Source organism: Oncorhynchus mykiss, chromosome 18, assembly GCF_057628025.1.
Source record: "Oncorhynchus mykiss isolate SJ-2025 chromosome 18, ASM5762802v1, whole genome shotgun sequence".
Classification (NCBI taxonomy): domain Eukaryota; kingdom Metazoa; phylum Chordata; class Actinopteri; order Salmoniformes; family Salmonidae; genus Oncorhynchus; species Oncorhynchus mykiss.
Genome location: NC_143039.1, coordinates 37827230 through 37854601, shown reverse-complemented (window position 1 = coordinate 37854601; position 27372 = coordinate 37827230). Strand labels below are relative to the sequence as shown.

Below are 27372 nucleotides of genomic sequence, written 5' to 3'. Positions count from 1 at the left end.
CAAAATGCCATTGATTATAAGACACAAATTAACAAAGTCAAAGATGGCTGCGCCCATTGCCTGAATAAGATTCATTTAGTTTGGCCACTTTTCAGCATAGTACAAATCTTAGATGTGCTTGTTACAGTAAATACAAGAACCGGGGCACATGACTTGACAAGTCGTTTATAGTTTCTAACAAATCACAAAGCAAATGAATGTTTTCACCTCACAGATTATCACCTCAAATACAAGCCTACTGCCTAGCCTAGCTGTAGTGCGAAAGCTAAATGGGGTTGCCAGATTCGGGTGAAACCATTTTAGGGCGGTTTGTAGTTAGTAATACTTTAAGTTAATACAAATGTAACCATGTTTTGGAAGGAGATCGATAACTGGTCCACCCACATAACATTCAGCCCATAGATGACGCCAAAATATAAATCTAGATAATCCTGTCTAGCTCCATAGATAACTCATTATATCTACAAACTTGCCTCACTCATGCCAAAGTCCCCGCACTCAGACAGGCTAACACCAAAGCCTCTTTCAGATAATAACATAATATAGATTATAATGATAAGAGATTTATCAATAATAATATATATACTCACTGCTACTACCATATGCAGAAGGGATAAGGGATTGAATGGTTATGTAAAGCCTAATATTAAGCGGAAAATGTGGTCTTGATGCAGTGAGGGGTGCAGAGAATAATGGCAAAATGCAACATAGAATTATGGTATTGCGTGCAAGAAGAACTCACATTGTAAGGGCCGTTATTCATATTTAAACTTACACATCAAGAGGTTAACAACACACTTCATCAATATATACAGGAAATCTATATAATGTAAATCATCTACCTTTAGCCAGTCATTGGGACTGATGGTACGACTCTTTATGTGCAGGCATTAATGAGCAATTTTGCTGTGCCTAGGCACAAAATCAATGTCTGAAGAAAGAAAGTCATAATAGCCCTATGCATTGATTGCTTTTGGCTGATGAAACTTTTGCCCATTGCTTTTTCTTGTCTGCTTCAGAGTGATGTTTCTAACTGCATGATATGAATAAGGCAGATCACACAAATAGATACAGTTGAAGTCGGAAGTTTACATACACCTTAGTCAAATACATTTAAACTCAGTGTTTCACAATTCCTGACATTTAATCCTAGCAACAATTCCCTGTTTTAGGTCAGCTAGGATCACCACTTAATTTTAAGAATGTGAAATGTCAGAATAATAGTAGAGAGAATGATTTATTTCAGCTTTTTATTTCTTTCATCACATTCACAGTGGGTCAGAAGTGTACATACACTCAATTAGTATTTGGCAACATTGCCTTTAAATTATTTAACTTGGGTCAAACTTTTTGGGTAGCCTTCCACAAGCCTCTCACAATAGGTTGGGGACAACTTTGGCCCATTCCTCCTGACAGAGCTGGTGTAACTGAGTCAGGTTTGTAGGCCTCCTTGCTTGCGCACACTTTTTCAGTTCTGCTCACACATTTTCTATGGGAATGAGGTCAGGGCTTTGTGATGGCCACTCCAATACCTTGACTTTGTTGTCCTTAAGCCATTTTGCCACAAGTTTGGAAGAATGCTTGGGGTCATTGTCCATTTGGAAACCCCATTTGCGACCAAGCTTTAACATCCTGACTGATATCTTGAGATGTTCCTTTAATACAGCCACTTCACTTTACTCCCTCATGATTGACATATATGTGCACCAGTCCCTCATGCAGTAAATCACCCCCCAACATGATGCTGCCACCCCCGTGCTTCATGGTTGGGATGGTGTTCTTCGGCTTGCAAGCCTCCCCTTTCTCCTCCAAACATAACAATGGTCATTATGGCCAAACAATTCTATTTTTGTTTCATCAGACCAGAGGTAATTTCTCCAAAAAGTATGATCTTTGTCCCCATGTGCAGTTTCAATCAGTAGTATGGCCTTTTAATGGCGGTTTTGGAGCAGTGGCTTCTTCCTTGCTGAGCGGACTTTCAGTTTATGTTGATATAAGACTTGTTTTACCTTGGATATAGATACTTTTGTACCCGTTTCCTCCAGCATCTTCACAAGGTCCTTTGCTGTTGTTCTGGGATTGATTTGCACTTTTCGCACCAAAGTACGTTCATCTCTAGGAGACAGAACGTGTCTCCTTCCTGAGTGGTGTGACGGCTGCATGGTCCCATGGTGTTTATACTTGCGTACATTTGTTTGTACAGATGAACGTGATACCTTCAGGCGTTTGGAAATTGCTCACAAGGATGAACCAGACTTGTGGAGGTCTACAATTTTTTTTCTGAGGTCTTGGCCAATTTCTTATGATTTTCCCATGATGTCAAGCAAAGAGGCACTGCGTTTGAAGGTAGGCCTTGAAATACATCCACAGGTACACTTCCAATTTACTCAAATGACATAAATTAGCCTATTAGAAGCTTCTAAAGCCATGGAATCATTTTCTGGAATTTTCCAAGCTGTTTAAAGGCACAGTCAATTTAGTGTATGTAAACTTCTGATCCACTGGAATTGTGATACAGTGATTTATAAGTGTAAAAATCTGCCTGTAAACAACTGTTGGAAAAATTACTTGTGTCATGCCCAAAGTAGATGTCCTAACCGACTTGCCAAAACAATAGTTTATTAACAAGACATTTGTGGAGTGTTGAAAAACAAGTTTACATTTTTTTTAAATTTTATTGTACCTTTATTTAACTAGGCAAGTCAGTTATGAACAAATTCTTATTTTCAATGATGGCCTAGGAACAGTGGGTTAACTGCCTGTTCAGGGGTAAAACCACAGATTTGTGCCTTGTCAGCTCGAGGATTTGAACTTGAACTTGATTGTTTGAAGAAATGGCAGTCTCTCAGAATGAATTTCTACGACAACACACATTCATGCTACACAAACATCACAACTGCTGCTACCAGACTCTTATTATGATTGCTAAATTATTCACAATTAAATACTTGCCCCCCAATCCCCCCTTCCCCAAAACACATGTTGGACTGTAAAATGTTTCGTCCTGTACTATACATTTAAAAAATATATTTTACGGAGCCATTTACTTCATGTTCGTATTATTATATATTTTTTATTTCTTATTGTTGTTGAATTGTCAGGAAGGAATCTGCAAATAAGCATTTTCTTGGACAGTGTATACCATGTTTATCCCTTACATGACAAATAAAATGTGAAATTTGAAACTTCCTCTCTCTCTCACGTTCTCTCTCTCGCGTTCTCTCTCTCGTGTTCTCTCTCTCTTGTTCTCTGTCTGCCCCTCTCCCCCCTCTCTCTCACTCTCACTCCCTCTTACTCACTCTCCTCTCTTTTTTCTCTCTCTGACTCAGGGAGGCATTGTGGTCAATTGGGCTCAGCCTGATGAAAGGCCAGCTCATCAGTCACACTCCTGCGGACATATGACAGTCCAACTGGCTCTGGCATGATGGGTTGTGTCCGCCCTGACCTCAGCATAAATGAGCTACAGTTAATTCCCCTTTGGCTGTTGTTACGACTCCAAAACAGGATGTCACTAGGAAGAGACTTCTTAAACCACTGTTTAAAGATGATTGACTCCAGAACCTAATTATGCTCTGATATCTAGTAAGAATACTGAAAATATGTAATGCGTTGCTTTCAGAGCTATGTGACAGTTCCAGGCCAGTAATATCCAGCCTGTCTACAAAGCTGTTATTGCACCAAATCTCATAATGCCTGGATAAGTGTTGTCCATGTCAGTAACTACACCAATATAATATTGCAATCTGATGCTCGGCTGCAATGTAGATTACATGCTATTCAATCATTGGTGAATTTGTCCAGTGCAACTGCTTTGCAGACCGTCTGGAACACAGCCACAATCTTACCCATGAAGTAGGTGACCGTTTTACACATGGCGGCTCCAAAGATGAAGTCCTCCAGCATGTTGGGGATGAGTGTGAAGGGCATGCAGAAGACAGCCATCATCAGGTCACTGACCGCCAGTGAAAGCAGGAAGGAGTTGGTGACCGTGCGCATGCGCTTGTTGACCGTCAGGACCACAATGATCAGAAGGTTGCCAAAGACGCTGAGCAGGAAGATGAGAGAGTAAAGCAGGATCCGCACCGAGTCCATCTCTGAGAGAGAGAGAGAGAGAGAGAGAGAGAGAGAAAACATATCAGTATTATATCATTTTATACGGAGCATAATCACAACACACCATAGTTGGAATATATTCTACATTCTATACATCTAGACAATCTGCTAGTCTGCAACTGAGCATCTATGACTGCAAGGACAGAGAGCTCCAAGGATGCCAGTGAAGTCGATGCTAGTCATTACACTGTCACGGACCCTGTGCTTGAAGCTGACAGCATGTGACGGGACAAGGTCACCATTGACAATCTGCTGAGCTGAGTGATTACAAGAGTAATGTCACCCCCAAAGTCAAGGGTTAATGTCTGCAGGATGCATACTCATACTTCAAATACTTATTGTTTGACGATGACTTATAGTTTATAAAGCATACGAATGAGCTTGTTGAGAAACTAAGATTTAAAGTGGCCGTTTTTTACAGAAACATGTCTTGTTTCTCTCTAGTCAGCAGGAAGCAGATTGTGCAATCAACCTTTACAGTGCATTCAGAAAGTATTCAGCCCCTTTCACTTTTTCCACATTTTGTTCCGTTATTTAAAAAATTCTCATCAATCTACACACAATAACCCATAATGACAAAGTGAAAACAGTTTTTTTTTTTCAAGCTCAGGTGCATCTTGTTTCCATTGATCATCCTTGAGATGTTTCTATAACTTGATTGGATTACACCTGTGGTAAATTCAATTGTTTGGACATAATTTGAAAAAGCACAACCCTGTCTATATATGGTCCCACAGTTGACAGTGAATGTCAGATTAATAACCAAGCCAAGAGGTCGAAGGAATTGTTCGTAGAGCTCTGAGACAGAATTGCGTCGAGGCACAGTTCTGGGGAAAAGTACCAAAACATTTCTGCAGCATTGAAGGTCCCCAAGAACACAGGGGCCTCCATTATTATTAAGTGGAAGAAGTTTGGAACCACCAAGACTCTTCCTAGAGCTGGCCTCCCGGGCCAAACTGAGCAATCGGGAGAGAAGGGCCTTTTAAAATTATTTTTACAATTATTTATTTTTTTAAGGGTTGGAGAAGGGCCAAGAACCCGATGGTCACTCTCACAGAGCTCCAAAATTCCTCTATGGCGATGGGAGAACCTTCCAGAAGGACAACCATCTCTGCAGCACTCCACCAATCAGGCCTTTATGTGTGGCGCAGCAGGCCCTGCATCTCAGTGCAAGAGACGTCACTACAGTCCCTGGTTCGAATCCAGGCTGCGTCACATCCGGCCGTGATTGGGAGCGCTGGACGCAGAATTGGCCCAGCGTCGTCCGTGTTTGGCTGGGGTAGGTTGTCATTGTAAACAGAATTTGTTCTTAACTGACTTGCCTAGTTATATAAAGGTTAAATTTAAAAAAATATATACATATATATAGGGTCGAGTGGCCAGATGGAAGCCACTTCCGGAGAAGCATGGGGGTGGCAGAATCATGCTGTGGGGATGTTTTTCAGCGTCAGGGACTGGGAGACTAGTCAGGATCAAAGGAAAGATGAACGCAGAAAAGAACAGAGAGATCATTGATGAAAAGCTGTATCCAGAGTGCTCAGGACCTCAGAGTGGTGCAAAGGTTCACCTTCCAACAGGATAACGTCCCTAAGCACACAGACAAGACAACACAGGAGTGGCTTCGGGACAAGTCTATGAATGTCCTTGAATGGCCCAGCCAGAGCCGGGTCTTGAACCCGATCTAACATCTCTGGACAGACCTGAAAATAGCTGTGCAGCGACGCTCCCCATCCAACCTGACAATGCTTTAGAGGAACTACAGAGAAGAATAGGAAAAACTCCACAAATACAGGCGAGCCAAGCTTGTAGCGCCATACCTAAGAAGACTTGAGGCTGTAATCGCTGCCAAAGGTGCTTCAACAAAGTACTGAGTAAAGTGGCTGAATACTTATTTAAATGTGATATCTCTTTTTTATTATGCAATTTTGTGTGCAGATTGTTGAGAAGCGGGGGGGGGGAAACAATTGACTCCATTTTAAAATAAGGCTGTAACGTAACAAAATGTGGATAATTTGAAGGGGTGTAAATACTTTCCGCACACACTGTATACCTGTTCTTGATTATTGTAATACAATTTAGCAAAGTGCAGCTGCCTCTACTCCTAAACCTTTGGATGCTGTTTTTCAGGGCACAATTCATTTTATCAAAGGAGACAGTTTGTTACTCATCAATTTATTCTTTTACAAAAAGTTTGGCTGGACTGCTTTGAAATCATAGATGACATTATTATGCACTGTTTGTTTACAAAGCCACAAACGTCCGACTTACGTAACATTACCGTTAAGATTTAAAATTAAAATGCATTGGTTAACTCTGGAGACTCCATTGGTGGCTAGAGAGCTAGGTAAATCAGACTTTAGTTTCCTTGCACCTTAGGCATGGGATGAATAAATAAATAAACAAGTAACCTATCAGACTGGTCTGCGGTAAGGTCTGTGGCTGTGATGGGGGGAACCACAGGGTTAATAGAACCGGTGTGTGTGGAAATGAAGGGTTACACCGTTTCAGAATTGCTGCGTTAGTGCTGCCACAGTTAATCAGTCTCTACCTGCTCTTATGCTCCCCAGCTGCTCCCCGTTGCTCTGGTGCTACGCCAGTAAGGCTTTCAGCATGGACACTACACTCTCTCACCAATCAATAGACTTCTGTGCTAAAATCAAAGCTCCTCGACCATAATGCTCACAACAAATCGAAATGCCCCACTTGTGCTTGGAAATACCAATACTGCCCCGCTTTGCAATTCTGTTCATAAGAAATTATTGGGGAAAAGTAGCAGGTAGCCTACACTAGTAGTGGTTACAGGTTCTGTCCATATATCTTCAACTGTCATCAAGGCAAAGGATGGCTACTTTGAAGAATCTAAAATAAAAAACATTTTTTTGGTTACTACATGATACCATATGCATTATTTCATAGTTTTGATGTCTTCACTATTATTCTGCAATGTAGAAAATAGTAAGAATAAAACTAAAACTTTGATTGAATAGGTTTGTCAACTTTTGACTGGTACTGCATATTTATTTATTTATTTTTATTTTACCTTTATTTAACCAGGTAGGCAAGTTGAGAACAAGTTCTCATTTACAATTGCGACCTGGCCAAGATAAAGCAAAGCAGTTCGACAGATACAACGACACAGAGTTACACATGGATTAAAACAAACATACAGTCAATAATACAGTATAAACAAGTCTATACACAATGTGAGCAAATGAGGTGAGAAGGGAGGTAAAGGCAAAAAAGGCCATGGTGGCAAGGTAAATACAATATAGCAAGTAAAACACTGGAATGGTAGTTTTGCAATGGAAGAATGTGCAAAGTAGAAATAAAAATAATGGGGTGCAAAGGAGCAAAATAAATAAATAAATTAAATACAGTTGGGGAAGAGGTAGTTGCTTGGGCTAAATTATAGGTGGGCTATGTACAGGTGCAGTAATCTGTGAGCTGCTCTGACAGTTGGTGCTTAAAGCTAGTGAGGGAGATAAGTGTTTCCAGTTTCAGAGATTTTTGTAGTTCGTTACAGTCATTGGCAGCAGAGAACTGGAAAGAGAGGCGGCCAAAGAAAGAATTGGTTTTGGGGGTGACTAGAGAGATACCTGCTGGAGCGTGTGCTACAGGTGGGAGATGCTATGGTGACCAGCGAGCTGAGATAAGGGGGGACTTTACCTAGCAGGGTCTTGTAGATGACATGGAGCCAGTGGGTTTGGCGACGAGTATGAAGCGAGGGCCAGCCAACGAGAGCGTACAGGTCGCAATGGTGGGTAGTATATGGGGCTTTGGTGACAAAACGGATTGCACTGTGATAGACTGCATCCAATTTGTTGAGTAGGGTATTGAAGGCTATTTTTTAAATGACATCGCCAAAGTCGAGGATTGGTAGAATGGTCAGTTTTACAAGGGTATGTTTGGCAGCATGAGTGAAGGATGCTTTGTTGAGAAATAGGAAGCCAATTCTAGATCTAACTTTCGATTGGAGATGTTTGATATGGGTCTGGAAGGAGAGTTTACAGTCTAACCAGACACCTAAGTATTTGTAGTTGTCCACGTATTCTAAGTCAGAGCCGTCCAGAGTAGTGATGTTGGACAGGCGGGTAGGTGCAGGTAGCGATCGGTTGAAGAGCATGCATTTAGTTTTACTTGTATTTAAGAGCAATTGGAGGCCACGGAAGGAGAGTTGTATGGCATTGAAGCTTGCCTGGAGGGTTGTTAACACAGTGTCCAAAGAAGGGCCGGAAGTATACAGAATGGTGTCGTCTGCGTAGAGGTGGATCAGAGACTCACCAGCAGCAAGAGCAACCTCATTGATGTATACAGAGAAGAGAGTCGGTCCAAGAATTGAACCCTGTGGCACCCCCATAGAGACTGCCAGAGGTCCGGACAACAGACCCTCCGATTTGACACACTGTACTCTATCAGAGAAGTAGTTGGTGAACCAGGCGAGGCAATCATTTGAGAAACCAAGGCTGTTGAGTCTGCCGATGAGGATGTGGTGATTGACAGAGTCGAAAGCCTTGGCCAGATCAATGAATACGGCTGCACAGTAATGTTTCTTATCGATGGCGGTTAAGATATCGTTTAGGACCTTGAGCGTGGCTGAGGTGCACCCATGACCAGCTCTGAAACCAGATTGCATAGCAGAGAAGGTATGGTGAGATTCGAAATGGTCGGTAATCTGTTTGTTGACTTGGCTTTCGAAGACCTTAGAAAGGCATGGTAGGATAGATATAGGTCTGTAGCAGTTTGGGTCAAGAGTGTCCCCCCCTTTGAAGAGGGGGATGACCGCAGCTGCTTTCCAATCTTTGGGAATCTCAGACGACACGAAAGAGAGGTTGAACAGGCTAGTAATAGGGGTGGCAACAATTTCGGCAGATAATTTTTAGAAAGAAAGGGTCCAGATTGTCTAGCCCGGCTGATTTGTAGGGGTCCAGAGCTTCCCTGAACAGCTGCATATCAAGGGGGCTGTTCGATGCTAATGCAGAACGCCATAGGATGTTTTTGTGTTGGTTAAGGGCAGTCAGGTCTGGGGAGAACCAAGGGCTATATCTGTTCCTGGTTCTAAATTTCTTTAATGGGGCATGTTTATTTAAGATGGTTAGGAAGGCATTTTAAAAAAATATCCAGGCATCCTCTACTGACGGGATGAGGTCAATATCCTTCCAGGATACCCCTGTCCAGGTCGATTAGAAAGGCCTGCTCGCTGAAGTGTTTCAGGGAGCGTTTTACAGTGATGAGAGGAGGTAGTTTGACCGCTGACCCATTACGGATGCAGGCAATGAGGCAGTGATTGCTGAGATCTTGGTTGAAGACAGCAGAGGTGTATTTAGAGGGGAAGTTGGTTAGGATGATATCTATGAGGGTGCCCGTGTTTAAGGCTTTGGGGAGGTACCTGGTAGGTTCATTGAACATTTGTGTGAGATTGAGGGCATCAAGTTTAGATTGTAGGATGGCTGGGGTGTTAAGCATGTTCCAGTTTAGGTCGCCTAGCAGCACGAGCTCTGAAGATAGATGGGGGGCAATCAGTTCACATATGGTGTCCAGAGCACAGCTGGGGGCAGAGGGTGGTCTATAGCAGGCGGCAACGGTGAGAGACTTGTTTTTAGAGAGTTGGATTTTTAAAAGTAGAAGTTCAAATTGTTTGGGTACAGACCTGGATAGTAGGACAGAACTCTGCAGGCTATCTTTGCAGTAGATTGCAACACCCCTGCCCCCTTTGGCAGTTCTATCTTGTCTGAAAATGTTGTAGTTTGGAATTAAAATGTCTGAATTGTTGGTGGTCTTCTTAAGCCAGGATTCAGACACAGCTAGAACATCCGGGTTGGCAGAGTGTGCTAAAGCGGTGAATGGAACAAACTTAGGGAGGAGGCTTCTAATGTTAACATGCATGAAAACAAGGCTATTACGGTTACAGAAGTCGTCAAAAGAGAGCGCCTGGGGAATAGGAGTGGAGCTAGGCACTGCAGGGCCTGGATTCACCTCTACATCGCCAGAGGAACATAGGAGGAGTAGAATAAGGGTGCGGCTAAAAGCAATAAGAATTGGTCGTCTAGAACGTCTGGAACAGAGAGTAAAAGGAGGTTTCTGGGGGCGATAAAATAGCATCAAGGTATAATGTACAGACAAAGGTAAGGTAGGATGTGAATACAGTGGAGGTAAACCTAGGTATTGAGTGATGAAGAGAGAGATATTGTCTCTAGAAACATAATTGAAACCAGGAGATGTCATTGCATGTGTGGGTGGTGGAACTAATAGGTTGGATAAGGTATAGTGAGCAGGACTAGAGGCTCTACAGTGAAATAAGCCAATAAACACTAACCAGAACAGCAATGGACAAGACATATTGACATTAAGGAGAGGCATGCTTAGTCGAGTGATCAAAAGGGTCCAGTGAGTGGAGAGGTTGGTTGAGGGTCACAGCGATTTAGACAGCTAGCCAGGCCATCGGTAGCAAGCTAGCATAGGATGGAGGTATGTTGTTAGCCACCTCTTGCGTTCGGTCAGTAGATTAGTGGGGTTCCGTGTGGTAGAGGGGATTAATCCAAATCACACAACAACAACAAAAATAAGAACAATAGATATAGTTATAGAGGCCTGAGAAGAAAACATAATAATAATAAAAATAAAGAAATTGTCCGATTGTCTATTCAGATAGCAGCCGGTAAAACAGCTAACGGTTAGCGGGCCGCAGATGGCCGTTCAGGTAACGTCGCGACGGAGGAGCCAGCCGGATCTCCTTCAGGTAGATAACGTCGGCAGTCCAGTTGTGAAGGCCCGGTGGGGCTCCGCGTAGGCAGTAAAACGGGTCCGGATAGGTGACTGCAGCCAGGAGCTAGCCCAGAAGCTAATCCAGAAGCTAATCAGAAGCTATGTATGTATGTATGTGTGTGTGTGTGTATGTATGTATGTATGTATGTATGTGTGTGTGGTGTGTGTGTGTGTGTATATGTATATATATATGTATGTATATATATGTATATATATGTATATATATATATATATATATATATGTGTATATATATATATATATATATATATATATGTGTATATATATATATATATATACACACGACAAGACGAGGACAAAAGACGTCTGAACTGCTATGCGATCTTGGAGTATACAGTAGTTTATATAAATATATACTGATCTACAGCCAGCCAGCCTGACAGCCCGCCAACAACAACATTTGACAATTAAGTTAATTGATGAAGTATTAAAAAATGTGCTGTAGCTTAACACACCGAAGAAAAAAACAACTATCTTTATAGTCTACTTTTTAACAAGATAAGTTAGAATAAACAGCAGTATTCAAGTGAATTGGTGTTTGAGCGATGCAAACCCTAGAGGGGCCAAGACTAACCCAAACATTTTTTGCTGTCTTATTGCTGGCACTTTTAAAATGTCTGCTTGTTGTGCACCATGCCAAAAATGCATAAAATTACTGTCACGACTCCGACCGAAGGACACTCCCCTTCCCGTTCGGGTGGCGCTCGGCGGTCGTCGTCGCCGGCCTACTAGCTGCTACTGATTATTTCCTCCCCCTCCTTATGTGTTGATTGTGTGCACCTGTTTTGAGTTAGGTAGTAGGCTTTATTAGTCAGCCGGCCCGCAGGGTTCCTTGTGCGGGATTAATTATTGTGATCGTCTGTTTGGTGTACTTGTGTGCACGTCTATTGGGTTTTGTGGTTTCCCATTTTGTGGGTTTTTCCCTGGACAGTTTAAGTCCCCCTGTTTGGGGCATTTGTTTGTTCAGTACGCCCTGTGTTTTTGTGAGGGTTGGCTTATGTTCAGCGTTTATTCAGTGCATTAAAATAGCACTCCCCTGAACTCTCTGCTTCCTGCGCCTGACTCCTCACCCACTTCACTCAGACCGTTACAGAATCCCGCACCGCCTGGAATGGAGTCAGCAGGAGCAACAGCCACTCCCCTCCCATCGATGGAAGAGAGGGTTCTACATCACACCACCGTTCTCCATCGGATCGGAACGGCGATGGATCTGGTGATGGAGAGAATGGACCGATGGGAGAGAAGCGGTCTCCTCTCTCCACCTTCGGCCCCCCTCTCTCCACCTTCGGCCCCCCCTCCTCAGGACTCCCCATCTCCCGACTCCAGCACCCTCCGTCTTACGCTTCCAAGGGTCTATGATGGAGCGGCAGCAGGGTGCCAGGGGTTCTTACTCCAGCTAGAACTGTACCTGGCCACCGTCAGACCTACTCCCTCGGGAGCGGAGAGGGTGAATGTCCTCATCTCCTGCCTCACGGGTCGTGCTCTGGAGTGGGCAAATGCAGTTTGGAACGGCCCAGACTCAGCGAAGGAGCACTACCCCGAGTTTTCTCGCCGTTTCCGCGCCGTGTTTGACCATCCTCCAGATGGCCGAGCGGCGGGAGAACGACTATTCCATCTCCGGCAGGAGAAAAGGAGCGCCCAGGATTACGCGTTGGAGTTCCGTACCTTGGCAGCAGGATCCGGGTGGAACGACAGGGCCCTTATCGACCACTACAGGTGTAGTCTCCGGGAGGACGTCCGCAGGGAGCTAGCGTGTCGGGACACCGCTCTTTCCTTGGATGAGCTAATTGACATGTCCATCCGACTGGACAATCTGCTGGCTGCCCGCGGGCGTTCGGAGAGGGTCCTGTGTGTTCCACCACCCAGCACCTCCACTCCTGTTACGATGGAGTTGGGAGGGGCTTTGCCGAGGGGTACCGGAGGAGGAGGCTCCCTCTGCACCAACTGTGGTCGGAGAGGACACACGGCCGATCGGTGCTGGGGGGGTCCGTCTGGGAGTCGAGATGGTAGGCGGAACATTTCTCGATCACCCCAGGTGAGTCAGCACCAAACTCACCCAGAACCCCCTGTTGGTCACATGTTTGTCTTGATTTTTTTCCTTAAATTTTTCCCCTCTTCCCAGCATAGGGCGCTAGTCGATTCAGGCGCAGCTGGGAACTTTATGGATCGCGGACTAGCTATTAAATTAGGTGTTCCGCTTGTGCCGATAGATTCTCCCTTTCCCGTGCACTCCCTAGATAGCCGGCCATTAGGGTCAGGGGTGGTCAGGGAGACCACAATCCCACTGGACATGGTAACGCAGGGGAACCATAGGGAGCGTATCAGTCTCTATATTATTGATTCGCCTGCGTTTCCAGTGGTGTTGGGGATTCCCTGGCTGGCCCGGCACAATCCTAAAATTTTGTGGAGACAGGGGGTTCTCAAGGGGTGGTCAGAGGAGTGTTCTGGAAGGTGTCTGGGAGTTTCCGTCGGTGCCACCTCGGTGGAAAGTCCAGATCAGGGTCCCACAGTGTGCATTCCCCCCGAGTATGCCGATTTGGCAATCGCTTTTAGTAAAAAGAAGGCGACTAAATTACCACCACATCGACCGGGAAGAGATTGTGCGATAGATCTCCAGGTAAACGCTGCGCTTCCCAAGAGTCACGTGTACCCATTGTCCCAAGAGGAGACGTTGGCTATGGAAACATATATCACGGAGTCTCTGGGACAGGGGTACATTCGGTCCTCCATTTCACCCGTCTCCTCGAGTTTCTTTTTTGTGAAGAAAAAGGAGGGAGGTTTGCGTCCTTGTATTGATTATAGAGGTCTAAATGCCATCACAGTGGGGTTCAGCTACCCACTACCTCTCATTGCTACGGCAGTGGAATCCTTTCAGGGAGCGCAGTTCTTCACAAAATTGGATCTCAGGAGCGCGTATAGCCTGGTGCGTATTCGGAAGGGAGACGAGTGGAAAACCGCATTTAGTACCACATCGGGCCACTATGAGTACTGCGTCATGCCGTATGGGTTAAAAAATGCTCCAGCCATTTTTCAATCCTTTGTAGACGATATTCTCAGGGACCTGCACGGGCAGGGAGTGGTTGTTTATATCGATGACATTCTGATCTACTCAGCCACTCACGCCGCGCATGTGTCTCTGGTACGCAAGGTGCTTGGTAGACTGCTGGAGCATGACCTCTACGTCAAGGCTGAGAAGTGTGTGTTCTCCAAACGAGCCGTCTCCTTTCTGGGTTATCGCATTTCCACCTCGGGGGTGGAGATGGAGGGTGACCGCAGTAAGGCCGTGCGTAATTGGCCGACTCCAACCACGGTAAAAGAGGTGCAGCGGTTTTTGGGTTTTTCCAACTACTACCGGAGGTTTATCCGGGGTTTTGGCCAGGTAGCGGCTCCAATTACCTCACTGCTAAAGGGGGGCCCGGTGCGGTTGCAGTGGTCAGCAGAGGCGGACAGAGCTTTCAACAGGCTGAAGGTGCTGTTCACGGATGCACCCGTGTTGGCGCATCCGGACCCCTCTCTAGCATTCATAGTGGAGGTGGACGCGTCCGAGGCTGGGGTGGGTGCCGTGCTATCACAGCGCTCGGGTACGCCACCAAAACTCCGCCCCTGCGCTTTCTTCTCGAGTAAGCTCAGCCCAGCGGAGCGTAACTATGATGTGGGGGACCGGGAGTTGTTAGCGGTGGTCAGGGCTCTGAAGGTGTGGAGACACTGGCTTGAGGGGGCTAAGCACCCCTTTCTCATCTGGACCGACCACCAAAATCTGGAGTATATTCGGGCAGCTAGGAGACTGAACCCGCGGCAGGCAAGGTGGGCCATGTTCTTCACCCGATTCCGGTTCACTTTATCATATAGACCAGGCTCCCAGAACGTGAAGGCGGACGCACTGTCCCACTTTTACGACACGGAGGATAGGTCCACCGAACCTACTCCCATCCTTCCGGCCTCAAAGCTGATGGCACCGGTGGTGTGGGAGGTGGACTCGGACATCGAGCGGGCGTTACGGGCTGAACCAGCGCCTCCTCAGTGTCCGGCGGGGCGGAGGTACGTGCCGCTTGGTGTTCGGGACCAACTGATTCGGTGGGCTCACGTCCTACCCTCCTCGGGTCACCCTGGGGTGAGGAGGACAGTAGGGAGCCTTCGGGGGAGGTATTGGTGGCCTACCTTGGCTAGGGACGTTAAGGTTTATGTCTCCTCCTGTTCGGTATGCGCCCAGAGTAAGGCTCCTAGGCACCTTCCTAGAGGGAAGTTACAACCCCTCCCCGTTCCACAACGGCCATGGTCACATCTATCCGTAGATTTCCTGACCGACCTTCCCCTGTCTCAGGGCAACACCACGGTTCTGGTGATTGTGGATCGGTTCTCTAAGTCCTGCCGTCTCCTCCCGTTGCCCGGTATCCCAACAGCCCTACAGACTGCGGAGGCATTATTCACCCATGTCTTCCGGCACTACGGGGTGCCGGAGGACATCGTTTCTGATCGGGGTCCCCAGTTCACGTCCCGAGTATGGAGGGCGTTCATGGAGCGTCTGGGGATCTCGGTCAGCCTGACCTCCGGTTATCACCCTGAAAGTAATGGGCAGGTGGAGAGAGTAAACCAGGAGGTGGGTAGGTTTCTGCGGTCGTACTGCCAGGACCGGCCAGGGGAGTGGGCGAGATACATCCCCTGGGCGGAAATGGCCCAGAACTCATTACGCCACTCCTCTACTAATGTGTCCCCCTTTCAGTGTGTGTTGGGGTACCAGCCGGTCCTGGCACCGTGGCATCCGAGCCAGACCGAGGCTCCTGCGGTGGAGGAATGGGTGCAGCGCTCCAAAGAAACCTGGAGGGCCGTCCAGGAATCCCTTCAACAGGCTAGTGGACGGCAGAAAAGGAGTGCTGACCGCCACCGCAGTGAGGCCCCCGTGTTTGTACCAGGGGACAGGGTCTGGCTCTCGACCCGAAACCTACCCCTCCGCGTGCCCTGCCGGAAGCTTGGGCCGCAGTGTGTAGGGCCGTTCAAAGTCCTGAGGAGAATAAACGAGGTGTGTTATCGATTACAACTCCCTTCCTATTATCGTATTAACCCCTCGTTTCATGTGTCTCTCCTCAGGCCGGTGGTAGCTGGTCCCCTACAGGACGGTGAGGTGCTGGAGGTCCCTCCTCCCCCTCTGGACATCGAGGGGTCCCCGGCGTATACGATACGGGCCATTCTGGACTCGAGACGCCGGGTGAGGGGCCTGCAGTACCTCGTGGACTGGGAGGGGTACGGTCCGGAGGAGAGGTGCTGGGTACCCACCAGGGACATTTTGGATCCGTCAATGTTGAGGGATTTCCATCGCCTCCATCCGGATCGCCCTGCGCCTCGTCCTCCGGGTCGACCTCGAGGCCGGTGTCGGCGCGCTGCGGGAGCCACGCGTCAAGGGGGGGGTACTGTCACGACTCCGACCGAAGGACACTCCCCTTCCCGTTCGGGTGGCGCTCGGCGGTCGTCGTCGCCGGCCTACTAGCTGCTACTGATTATTTCCTCCCCCTCCTTATGTGTTGATTGTGTGCACCTGTTTTGAGTTAGGTAGTAGGCTTTATTAGTCAGCCGGCCCGCAGGGTTCCTTGTGCGGGATTAATTATTGTGATCGTCTGTTTGGTGTACTTGTGTGCACGTCTATTGGGTTTTGTGGTTTCCCATTTTGTGGGTTTTTCCCTGGACAGTTTAAGTCCCCCTGTTTGGGGCATTTGTTTGTTCAGTACGCCCTGTGTTTTTGTGAGGGTTGGCTTATGTTCAGCGTTTATTCAGTGCATTAAAATAGCACTCCCCTGAACTCTCTGCTTCCTGCGCCTGACTCCTCACCCACTTCACTCAGACCGTTACAATTACCCATGAGGCTTGCTAAACACACGAAGAAAACCTGGCTACTCTATAATGAACTGAGCTGAATCTAGATACATTTTAAAAGGTCAAATAATGCAAAGTAATCTACACTTGACCGGTCCTGTTTAACGCAGTAGATAAGAGCGTGGAGCTAGCAATGACATAAGCACGTGTTCGATTCCTGATGGGGCCACATGTACTGAAATGCATTGTTGTAAACTGCTGTAGGTTGCTTTGAATAAAAGCATCTGCTAAATGGTATATATTATTATATGATGTACACTAGGCTGTACTGTATATCCAAACAATAGAAACAAAACCTTATCGATAACAGTGCATTCGGAAAGTATTCAGAGCCCGATCTAAATTCTCTGGACAGACTTGAAAATAGCTGTGCAGCGACGCTCCCCATTCAACCAACAGAGCTTGAGAGGAACTACAGAGAAGAATGGGAGAAACTCCCCACATACAGGTGTGCCAAGCTTGTAGCGTCATAGCCAAGAAGACACGAGGCTGCCATCTATACTAAAGCTGCTTTATTTGAATACTTATGTAAATCTGGTATTTTTCTTCTAAAAACCTGTATTTGCTTTGTAATTATGGGGTATTATGTGTTTTTTTTCCCATCCAATTTAGAATGAGGCTGAAACGTAATAAAATGTGGAAAAAGTCAAGTGGTCTGAATACTTTCAGAATGCATTGTATATTTGTAATGTAAACAGATCATGGTTATTTAATGTACGGAACAAATCCTGACTTCCAGTGCAGTAAAAATATGATTTTTCTGTGTTTTATATTTCCACACTATGAGGTTGGAATAATACTGTGAAATTGAGAAAATTATCATAATGCACTTTTAGTGTAACTTTTTTTGAAAAGACAGCCTGAAAATGTCTGCTTGTTTTCCTGGTTGGGTTTTTTGGACTGCCTGGTGACATCAGCAAGTGGTATAAGTTAATTTACCAATAACAAAGAGAGGTTTCTAAAAGTTAGTTTTCATGTTATACTTCCCTCCTATTAGGCTCTTCCAATTAGGCCTCTCTCTCAGACCACTCCCAGACAGTCCTTGCAGCATTTTTGCTTGAGAAATTGCATTTGTCCTGAGAAACTATTCTTTTTGGGGCCATTTTAATTTAACACAATCAAAGTAAGGTACTTACAGTTGATGTCGGAAATGTACATACACATACGTTTGAATCATTAAAACTTGTTTTTCAACCACTGCACACATTTCTTGTTAACAAACTATAGTTTTGGCAAGTCGGTTAGGACATCTACTTCGTAATTTTCCAACAATTGTTTACAGACAGATTATTTAACTTATAATTCACTATATCACAATTCCAGTGGGTCAGAAGTTTACATACACTAAGTTAACTGTGCCTTTAAACAGCTTGGAAAATTCCAGTAAATGATGTCATGGCTTTACAAGCTTCTGATATGCTAATTGACATCATTTGAGTCAATTGGAAGTGTACCTGTGGATGTATTTCAAGGCCTACCATCAACCTCAGTGCCTCTTTGCTTGACATCATGGGAAAATCAAAATAAATCAGCTAAGACCTCAGAAAAATTATTGTAGACCTCCACAAGCCTGGTTCATCCTTGTGAGCAATTTCCAAAAGCCTGAAGGTACCACGTTCATCTGTACAAACAATAGTACGCAAGTATTAACACCATGGGACCACACAGACGTTATACCGCTCAGGAAGGAGACCCAGTCTGTCACCGAGAGATGAACGTACTTTGGCGAGAAAAGTGCAAATCAATCCCAGAACAGGGATTGAACCTTGTGAAGATGCTGGAGGAAACAGGTACAAAAGTATCTATATCCACAGTAAAACAAAGTCCTATATCGACATAAACTGAAAGGCCGCTCAGCAAGGAAGAAGCCACTGTTGCAAAACCGCCATAAAAAAGCCAGACTACGGTTTGCAACTGCACATGGGGACAAAGATCATACTTTTTGGAGAAATTACCTCTGGTCTGATGAAACAAAAATAGAATTGTTTGGCCATAATGACCATCGTTATGTTTGGAGGAAAAAGGGGGAGACTTGCAGCCCGAAGAACACCATCCCAACAGTAAAGAATGGGGATTGCAGCATCATGTTGTGTGGATGCTTTGCTGCAGGAGGGACTGGTGCACTTCACAAAATAGATGGCTTCAGGAGTGAGGGAAATTATGTGGATATATTGTTGCAACATTTCAAGATATCAGTCAGGAAGTTAAAGCTTGGCCGCAAATGGGTCTTCCAAGTGGACAATGACCCCAAGCATACTTCCAAAGTTGTGGTAAAATGGCTTAGGGACAACAATGTCAAGGTGTTGGAATGGCCATCATAAAGCCCTGACCTCACTCCTATAGAAATGTTGTGGGCAGAACTGAAAAAGCGTGTTCAAGCAAGGAGGCCTACAAACCTGACTCAGTTACACCAGCTCTGTCAGGAGGAATGGGCCAAAATTCACACAACTTATTGTGGGAAGCTTGTGGAAGGCTACCCGAAACATTTGACCCAGGTTAAACAATTTAAAGGTAATGCTACCAAATACTAATTGAGTGTATGTACACTTCTGACCCACTTGGAAAGTGATGAAAGAAATATAAGCTGAAATACTCTCTGAAATACTCTCTACTATTATTCTGACATTTCACATTTTTAATATTAATTATCCTAGCTGACCAAAGACAGGGAATTTTTACTAGGATTACATTTTAGGAATTGTGAAAAACTGATCAGTGACCTGGCAGTGTGGTGCCAGGACAACCACTGATCGTGGACTACAGGAAACGGAGCGCCCTTCATGACCCCATCCACAGGGCTGTAGTGGAGCAGGTCGAGAGCTTCAAATTCCTCTGTGTCCAAATAATTTTTGTTTTATTTGACTAGGCAAGTCAGTTAAGAACAAATTCTTATTTTCAATGACAGCCTAGGAACAATGGGTTAACTGCCTGGGGCAGAATGCTAGATTTGTACCTTGTCAGCTCGGGGATATGAACTTGCAACCTTTCAGTTACTAGTCCAACACTCTAACCACTAGGCTACTCTGCCACCCCATCATTAAGGTATTATCATGGTCCACACACACCAACACAGTCGTGAAGAAGGCATGGCAATGCCTCTTCCCCCTAAGAAGGCTGAAAAGATGATTCATGGGCCCTCAGATCCTCAAAACGTTATACAGCCACACCATTGAGAGCATCTTGACTGGCTGAATCACTGGTTGGTATGGCAACTGCTTGACATCTGACCGAAAGGCTCTACAGAGGGTTTTGCGCATGGACCTCTTTACCAGGCGGTGTGAGAGGAAGGCCCCAAAAATTGTCAGACTCCAGCCACTCGTCATAAACTGTTCTATCTGCTGTCGCACGGCAAGCGGTACCGATGCACCAAGTCTGGAACGAAAAGGACCCTGAAGAGCTTCTACCCCCCAGCCATATTACTGATAGTTAGCTATACATTAACTATCTGCAATGACCCTTTTTGCACTAACTATTTTGACTCATCATATTTGCTGCTGCTACAGTTTATTATCTATCTTGTTGCCTAGTCACTTTTTCCCTAACTATATGTGTCATGCCCTGATCTGTTTCACCTGTCCTTGTGATTTGTCTCCACCCCCTACAGGTGTCGCTTATTTTCCCCAGTGTATTTATCCCTGTGTTTCCTGTCTCTCTGTGCCAATTCGTCTTGTATGTTTCCAAGTCAACCAGTGTTTTTCCTGTTCTCATGCTTTTTGCATTCACCTTTTTCTAGTCCTCCCAGTTTTGACCCTTGCCTGTTTCTGGACTTTGTACCTGCCTTGACCACGAGCCTGTCTGCCACTCTGTACCGCCTGGACTCTGATCTGGTTTTGACCTTTTTGCCTGTCCACGACCATTCTCTTGCCTACCCCTATGGATTAATAAATACTGTAAGACTTATTTATATTAGTTCAACAGTTTTTATTTAAAATTGAGTTTAGTTTCAGTTAGTTTTTAGATGCATTTGACTAGTTTTATAAAAATATCTATATTTCATTTTTAGATGATTTAGTTCTCTCAGCTGTTCTGGTCACATCGTTACGACGTTGTAGCAGCGTGTGAGTCGTACCCATGCACATGTGCAGATACTCTGTGTGACTGTGTGAAAGCAAAGTCTTGCATTGTGCTCATCTCAACGGCCGCGTTCGAGCGGATCACTTTTGTCAAGATGGGGACCATCATTGGTCACCGCTTTTCATAGTGTGTTGAATTCTGGGGATGAAAACTGTCAGACTTGATTAGTAATAAAAATGGATTGGATTTACAGTATATAGCGCTTTTCTACCAACTGAGGTACTCAAAGAGCTTACATAGTAAGGGGGAAACTCACCTCATCCACCACCAATGTGCAGCACCCACCTCTGTGATGTACGGCATTCATTTTTTGTGCCAGAACGCTCACCACACATCAGCTATCAGGTGGAGAGGTGAGGAGTGATATATGCATTGTAGGGATGAGGGGGGTGATTAGATGGGCATTATGGAATTGGACAAGGTTGGGAATTTAGCCATGACACTGGGGTTAACACCTGTACTCTTACGATAAGTGCCATGGGATTTTTAACTTGTTGGGGATACGGGGCAGTATTTTCACTTTGGATGAATTGCGTGCCCATAGTGAACTGCATCCCACTCTGTCCTAGATTGCTAATATATGCATATTATTATTACTACTATTGGATAGAAAACACTCTGAAGTTTCTAAAACTGTTTGAATTATGTCTGTGAGTATAACAGAACTCATAGGGCAGGCAATCTTCCAAACAAGAAGTGAAATTCTGAATGTGGGTCAAATTTGACATCATCGCCCCTTCCATTCCAAACAAGATATGGATCTGGTAGCACTTCCTACGCCTTCCACTAGATTTCCTCATTCAGTAGAACGTGGAATGGAGCCTCTGGTGTGAACTTTGACCGAATGGGAGGGGAAATAGTCACTGTCTTAGCAGAATGCCATATCCCTGTGGCGCATTTGTCTGTGGGTGTCACCGTCGTTCCATTTGGCTGCAGATGAAAACGTATGATCCGGTTGGAACGTTATTGGATATATGAAAATAACATCCTGAAGATTGATTCTCTACTTAGTTTGACCAGTTTATTCAACCTGGAATATATATTTTTGAAGTTTTCGTCCGGGTTTTCCAGGTCAGCTTTTGGGCACGTGAACTGAAAGTGCTAGCAAATGCAGCTAATTGGACACTAGTATTGGACATTATGGAACAAAACAACGATTTATTGTGGAACTAGGACTCCTAGTTCTGCATTCTGATGAAAGATCATCAAAGGTAAGGGAATATTTATGATGTAATTTCATATTTCTGTTGACTCCAACATGGCGGAGAAATATATATATGTCTGAACGCTGTCTCAGATTATTGCATGGTAGACTTTTTTCGTAACGTTTTTAAAAAATCTGACACAGCGGTTGCTTTCAGAACCAGTGTATCTTTAATTATATGTAGAACATGTATCTTTAGTCAAAGTTTATGATGAGTATTTCTATTATCTGGCGTAGCTTTCTATAACTCCTCCGGATATTTTGGAGGCATTTCTGAACATGGCGTCAATGTAAACCGAGATTTGTGGATATAAATATGCATATTATCGAACAAAACATAAATGTATTGTGTAACATGTCATATGAGTGTCATCTAATGAAGATTTTCAAAAGATTAGTGATTCATTTGATCTCTAATCCTGCTTTTGTGACTTTATCTTTGGCTGGGAAAAAAGGCTGTGTTTTTTTTTTAATTTGGTGGTGGTCTAACATAAATATATGTTGTTTTCGCTGAAAAACATTTTAAAAATCGGACATGATGGGTAGATGAACAAGATGTTTATCTTTCATTTGCTGTATTGGACTTGTTAATGTGTGAAAGTTAAATATTTCTAAAGAATATGTTTGAATTCCCTGCGCCACCTTTTCAGCTGAATGGGGGGTGGGGGGGTGGTTCCCCTAGGGGATCGCCTTGCCATAATTAATGGCCACAGAGAGTCAGGACACCCGTTTAACATCCCATCCGAAAGATGGCACCTTACGCAGGGCAATTTCCCCTTGCACCTACATGTCAACTGCATGAATTTTACAAGAATCCTGTAATCAAAGTTCATTACATTTTGACTGCAGTGGACTTTGAGCTTCTGCAGTTGCCCTTCACCAACTTCATCCTGCAGCCTTTGCATGCATTGTGGGAGTATCTATTGTCAACAAATCATTAGGGTGTTTTGTTTGACTAACGCGAACGTGACCAAAGACATAACTCAAACAGGAACCAATTTGCCAAGATGTATATGTACAACAGTGGATATACAAATAAATGTGATATGAGGCTCTCACTAAGTGATTGTATAATATTATATTATAATTTTAGTTTGTGAGTGTGTGATATGAGGCATAGATACATGTTAATTTCGACATTATAAAGAAAACATTTTATAAACAATGGCAACACTGCCATGTTAATCTGAGCCCTGCTGTTGGAAAACCACATTAGTGTCCGACTTTCGGCTGTCACAGATGCACCTCCTCCGACTTCATTCCTCAACTTTCATCTACAGTTAGTTGCTTTAGTCTTAGCCTTACCCCTCAAAAACTCTCAATAACTGCGATGCTGCTTGTGGCAATGTCCTTGCTCCTAGTCTACCTTAAAATCAGGGTTAATCAAATTAGGAGTCGCCTGATTTGAAAATTGGTTCCCAAGTGAAAATGTGTAACCAGTAACCTCTGGTTGCCACGGTAACCTCTGGTAACCTCTGGTTGCAGTTGTAATAGCCTAATAAACTGTATGCTTTCCCAAGTAGTTGTGGGAAGACCACACACAATATCATCACGTGACTCAAAGTTTACTTCAATATGATGGTTAGTATATCAATATTTACACATTAAGGAGTTTCCACAGCCAATTTGTGCATAGTTAATTTTACAGACACAAAAAAATCCCACCATTTCAAATTAACAAATGATCTGTCGGCATTTATAAAATTGTACTGAAACTTAATGTTTCTATCACAGCTGTCATGATTTTAGTTTATACTGTATAAAATTACTTGCATTAAAACTGTGGGATGGAAATGTGGTTAGTAATGTTCTTTTCTACACAGGATCACATCATGATCTTTTGAACTTCCCAATACCTTTCTGATGCATTTCAGTCACTTCAAACCATACTGTCTTCATATTGAAATACTGTCAAAAATACTGTCAGACTGATATTATACATGACGGTGTCGCATTTAAAAAAAATAAACTGAACATAATTCATGATGGTCTTTATTTTATTTTATTTTAGTTCGTTTTGGAGTCAAAAATAATAGTTTCATTATAGTTTTAGTTTTTCAAACAGGTTTGTTAAAAGTACACTCTTAGAAGTAAAGTTGTCTGGAAGAATATTATGTGTTGCCACACTGGCGGAACCTTTCCAGTTGAAAAAGGTTTCTTGAGGAACCCCTCTGAGAAGGGTATTTGAGGAAACCCTGTGTAAAGGTTCAAACCAGAACCTTTTGTGATGGAGGAGTTCAATGTTGAACCGTTTTAATATAGAGGATGTGGCTTTAAGATAGTTATTTTCGGTTCCCTGTTAGCGTAAATGTCATTTCTGCTAAAAAATGTGTACACTGCAACAACAAAATAATCCTTGAATATTTATGCAATTATTAAAATATAATATTAACATTGCTGATTACATGCAGTAATAAAGTGGTAACTAAACCAACTTTGGGATTTTCATAGGCTCCTGAGGAACTCAGAAACCACTTTTAGCTTCATTGACGCTACAAAAATGTCAGTATTCAACCTTGATGACAATATAACAGAAAATATTTACATGAATGATGTTTACTCTAACGGGTGGCACAAAAAATATATATATATTAAAGCAACGCCCCTAATAAGCCAAGCCTCCACTCCATGGTTCTTCCAGGAACCTGTTGCTACATTGAATTAAACCATGTGTGCGGGGAACAAGACAAAACAAATGGAAAAATGAAAAATGGAGCGGCGATGGCTAGAAGGCCGGTGACGTCGACCGCCGAACGCCGCCCGAACAAGGAGAGGAGCCGACTTTGGTGGAACTAGTGACACTGTCTCAGAGACAGCCAAGTCAACTAAAATCCTTTTAGCCATGGAGTCTGCAGATGAAGTCTACATTAGGTATGTCAGTGCTGTATGTGTGTGTGTGCGCGCGCTTGTTTCCGTACATGTGTGAATAAATATGTATTTAATTGAATAATATAATTTGAATGTGTTGAGATCGATGTGGTTGGGGTATCAATAGAAAACAGTTTGAGATTCTTCAACGTAGCCACCCACCCTTTGCATTAATGAAAGCTCTTGGTGTTCTCTCTACCAAATTCATGAGGTGGAATGCATTTCAATCAAACAGGTGTGCCTTGTTAAAAGTTAATTCGTGGAATTTCTTTCCTTCTTAATGCGTTTGAGCCAATCAGTTGTGTTGTGACAAGGTAGGGGTGGTATACAGAAGATAGACCTATTTGGTAAAATACCAAGTACATATTATGGTAAAAATAGCTCAAATAAGCAAAGAGAAATGACAGTCCATCATTACTTTAAAATCAATGTCAGTCAATGTAGAACATTCCTTCAAGTGCAGCTGCAAAAACCAGCAAGCACTATGATGAAACTGGCTCTCATAAGGACCGCCACAGGAAAGGAAGACCCAGAGTTACCTCAGCTGCAGAGCATAAGTTCTATAGAGTTACCAGCCTCAGAAATTGCAGCCCAAATAAATGTTTCACAGAGTTCAAGTAACAGACACATCTCAACATCAACTGTTCAGAGGAGACTGTGTGAATCAGGCCTTCATGGTCGAATTGCTGCAAAGAAACAACTACTACAGGAGTAGGTGAATGGATGATCTCCACATGTTTGGTTGCCACCGTGAAGCAAGGTGGAGGAGGTGTGATGGTGTATGGGTGCTTTGCTGGTGACACTGTCTATGATTCTTTTTTAAATTCAAGGCACACTTAACCAGCATGGCTACCTCATCATTCTGCAGCGATACGCCATCCCATCTGGTTTGCACTTAGTGGGACTATCATTTGTTTTTCATCACACCTCCAAGAAGGACCGTGATGGAGTGCTACATCAGATGACCTGGCCTCCACAATCACCCGACCTCAACCAAATTAAGATGGTTTGGGATCAGTTGGACCGCAGAGTGAATGAAAAGCAGCCAACAAGTGCTCAGCATATGTGGGAACTCCTTCAAGACTGATGGAAAAGCATTCCAGGGGAATCTGGTTGAGAGAATGCCAAGAGTGTGCAAAGCTGTCATCAATGCAAAGGATGGCCACTTTGAATAATCTCACTTCTTTAACACTTTTTTATTAGGCGTGTCCAAGCTTTTGAGTGGTACTGTATATAAACAGTTTTTTGTACTAGTTACCCCACTTGCGTAATTGAATAACTAGCTTTGTGTGGTGCTGACTGGTAAAACACTTCAGGAGGGTGTCACCTGTGCTAGCAAGGCAGAGCACCTGAGTTCGTGCAAGGCATGCCCCAAATCGGGAGGAAGTGGTAATCTCTAAGCAAGCAACATGACGTCGTTTACGTATGCAATGTCATTTTGTTTTCCAAAATTTGATTTATTTAATTAAAATAAGATACCTAGACTTTAGCTTTTAAGAGTCAATTAACACACTAATCGTCAGGGGGCATTTTGCAATATATCTAAATCTTACCAAACATAACTTTTTTTCTGTCAGAGAATATACATTTCCTCCAAGTTACCCTATTGTTCAATGTGGTGTGAACAACCTGCATTTCTCACTTAATTAAATCCTATGCTGCTGTGCCAATCGCAACCCATCATGTCATTTAATGTAGGAATTAATCTCATGTAATTAATTTAATGATAGGAAAAGGTTTCAAGAACCTCAAAAGAACTGAGATTGTTATAGAGAATCTTTAGGAATCTTCCAGTATTACCTTTTTGCCGCACGGATGGGGCTTTTGTGATGACAGACGCATTGCTACAGGTGGTATTGGTAACTTCCTTGCTCATATTTCCAGATGCATTCACGGATGAGTTGCTCTGCAGGTGTGGCAGACAGTCCAGGAATGTTGACAAAGAAGTGTCATTAGAAGTTTGTAAAGCCATGTTTTTTTCTCTGTTCTTCAAACTATTACAATTAATCAGATCAATATCTTTTCACCCTTATCAGTTGTATCTCTATGAAATAATTATACAGTTGTGGAGAGCATCACAAAAATGCCCATGGTAGCAAGTCTGGTCCAGAGGATTATTTCCAATTTACACTCCTGTCGTTTTGACATCGAATTGTTCTGTAGGCGAGCTGTCGTATATGTCAATCCACTGACAGTCCGCAGAAAGATGCAGATTTGTGCGTAGAGTCAACGAGAGCACACTGGCATCATTGTTGCGTGGAGACTGGAGAGATTTTCTGGCATGTAAGAGAGAATGCATCACTTTATAAACACACGTTGGGGAGGGGTGTTTGGGATGAGGGGCAATGCAGTTACTAAACTGCAGCACAGTAGCATATACTGTAGCTTGACACTGCCTCCCAGTGGAAGATATAACACCTTAGCCTAGTGGTCACCAACCTTTTCTCAACATCACTTTCTGAGTCCA

At 44.0% G+C, this 27372-nt stretch overlaps 1 protein-coding gene across 1 annotated transcript in view; it reads right to left on the bottom strand.

Moving 5' to 3' along the window:
• The window catches only part of LOC110495978 (cholecystokinin receptor), a 44199-nt gene extending 17122 nt beyond the window's left edge, over window positions 1-27077 (bottom strand). Inside the window, exons 1-2 of the mRNA XM_021571548.3 lie at window positions 26706-27077; window positions 3846-4094 (exon numbers count right to left, since the gene is read on the bottom strand). Of these exons, the coding sequence (XP_021427223.2) occupies window positions 3846-4094; window positions 26706-26877 (421 nt within the window). The 5' untranslated portion in view covers window positions 26878-27077. The remainder of the gene's footprint in view (window positions 1-3845; window positions 4095-26705) is intronic.
• Between the last annotated feature and the right edge of the window lie 295 nt (window positions 27078-27372).